The sequence below is a fragment of the Parasteatoda tepidariorum genome, chromosome 1 (assembly GCF_043381705.1).
Source record: "Parasteatoda tepidariorum isolate YZ-2023 chromosome 1, CAS_Ptep_4.0, whole genome shotgun sequence".
Classification (NCBI taxonomy): domain Eukaryota; kingdom Metazoa; phylum Arthropoda; class Arachnida; order Araneae; family Theridiidae; genus Parasteatoda; species Parasteatoda tepidariorum.
Window position 1 is genome coordinate 101309054 of NC_092204.1, and position 2331 is coordinate 101311384.

Below are 2331 nucleotides of genomic sequence, written 5' to 3' on the forward strand. Positions count from 1 at the left end.
CGAATTTTCGTAGAACAAAAAAATAGCTTCAAAGAAGAATTGTTTTTTTTTTGTTTGTTTCGTAAGCATTCTTTATTTTAGGTTTTTTAGTTTCTAAATATTGATTTTATTGAAACTTAAAATTTTTTGATAAAAATTGTTGTAAAAAAACTTTTCTTACAAAATTAAATTTTATAAAATTATGAGGCTTATGTATACTTATTGTTCATTCTAATTTTTGAAGCATTATGATTCTTAAAACTATGGAATGTGAAGTTAAAATAAGCCTTTCATGTTATATCATATCTTTAATGACAGAGATAGGTGAAAAACATAAAACGATTGCCTTACAATGGATCCCATCCCACTGTCGTATCCCTGGCAACGAAAAAGCTGATGCACTGGCCAAAAAAGGTTGCTTTGTTAATCAAGCCCCAAATAACTTGGTTAGCTATAAGTCCACTTCATTAATGATTAATCATGCAATTAAGACAACACATATATCATTGCTAAAGGAACGAACAAAAGAAAAATCGTGGGGAAATGACATTTTTAATCTCCCCGATTGCCCAAGAAGCAGTGCTGTAGCTGCCTTTCGTCTTGCTACCAAACACGACTGCTTATACGACCATCTTTTCCGTCTTAAAATAGTGGATAGTCCTGCCTGCCCCCTCTGCCGCAGTGGTGCGACGATGAATGCTGGACATCTTCTAAACTGTTCAGTTCTCACAAAGAACTGCATCTACTCCCGATACTGGGAGGCCAGAGAACTTTTGTTCAATTTAAGTTCTTGAATTAATTTTTGTGTTTGATGTTTTGCTTTTGTTTTTGTATTTTGTATATTTCATCTCCTTCTGTATTTGTATTTTTGTTTCATTTTGATCTCTGTACGGCGTTAGGATAATGTCCGTATCGCCTGCTGCATTGGAAATAAAAAAAAAATGTTATATCATCAAATTTAGTGCAACTATTTCTCGGGCATTAGGTTTTAACTCTTATAAGAATATACATATTTTTTTCTGTTTATGACGTCTACATTAAAGACGTCTCCAGAGTAAATGAATGACAGTTCATATCGAAATCGCAGGTATTCGTCTCAAACAACAACGCCCCCTATAGTTTGATGCGATCGCGAATAGTGAAAACTGTTTAATAAAAATAAAGGCAAAAGCAAAGTGAAACCACCAGATTTAACGTCGCCTGCCGAGGCATCATAAACGCTGTTATCGTGTCAAGCAAATCAATAGAAACTTTTCTTGGCGAATATATGTCAGTACATTCTGATTTCCAAATGACTTCATTCGGTGCAACAAGTATCGGTGCTCATATAGGCAGCCAGCGTTATTTATTACATTCACATGCAATCCTGCTTGACAGGGAAAAAATACATCGGAAACAATGCACTTCATGACAGTGCAGAGGAAATTCTTTTTTCTCTCACTAAGCACTTCCATTTCTCTCAAAAAAGGGTCAGTGAACAGAAGAGAGAGGGAGAGCATACATGAATCATTAAAAATCATAATTAAAATATTAGTCCCACTGTTTCGATATTGGTATCTGAAAATTTAACAAAGAGAAAATACATCGAAAACAATGCATTACTTGACAGTGCAGAGGAAATTCTTTTTTCACTCACTAAGCACTTCCATTTCTCTCAAAAAAAAGGTCAGTGAACAGAAGAGAGAAGGAGAGTATACCTGAATCATTAAAAATCATAATTAAAATATTAGTCCTACTGTTTCGATATTGGTATCTGACAATTTAACAGGGAAAAAATACATCGGAAACAATGCATTACTTGACAGAGCAGAGGAAATTCTTTTTTCTCTCACTAAGCACTTCCATTTCTCTCAAAAAAGGGTCAGTGAACAGAAGAGAGAAGGAGAGCATACATGAATCATTAAAAATCATAATTAAAATATTAGTCCTACTGTTTCGATATTGGTATCTGACTATTTAACAGGGAAAAATTACATCGGAAACAATGCATTACTTGTCAGAGCAGAGGAAATTCTGTTTAACTCACTAAGCACTTCCATTTCTCTCAAAAAAGGGTCTGTGAACAGAAGAGTGAAGGAGACCATACATGAATCCTTAAATATCATAAATTACCAACCATAATTTAATTAAATCAACATTGCAGATTTAAAAATGTTTTTTTTATTTTTCTTATATTAAATGCGCCCCTTCTATTTCTGTATCTTAAACCTCTAATGCTTGGACATTTAAGTCCCATTCAGCATGATTACAGTTTATTTTTCTTAAAGTCGAATTATTTGTTGGAGTTTTTTTCTATGATCAGTTGACGAATCAGAATAAATACGAAATCGTTTTGCATATCACTGCTTTCTT

The 2331-nt window shown here is 33.5% G+C and overlaps 1 protein-coding gene across 1 annotated transcript; it reads left to right on the forward strand.

Annotated features, from left to right (window-relative positions):
• Nucleotides 1-290: 290 nt before the first annotated feature.
• On the forward strand, nt 291-773 carry LOC122271356 (uncharacterized). The gene has a single exon (XM_043052337.1). It carries the CDS (start codon nt 291-293, stop codon nt 771-773), a length of 483 nt encoding a protein of 160 aa, XP_042908271.1.
• Nucleotides 774-2331: the final 1558 nt, after the last annotated feature.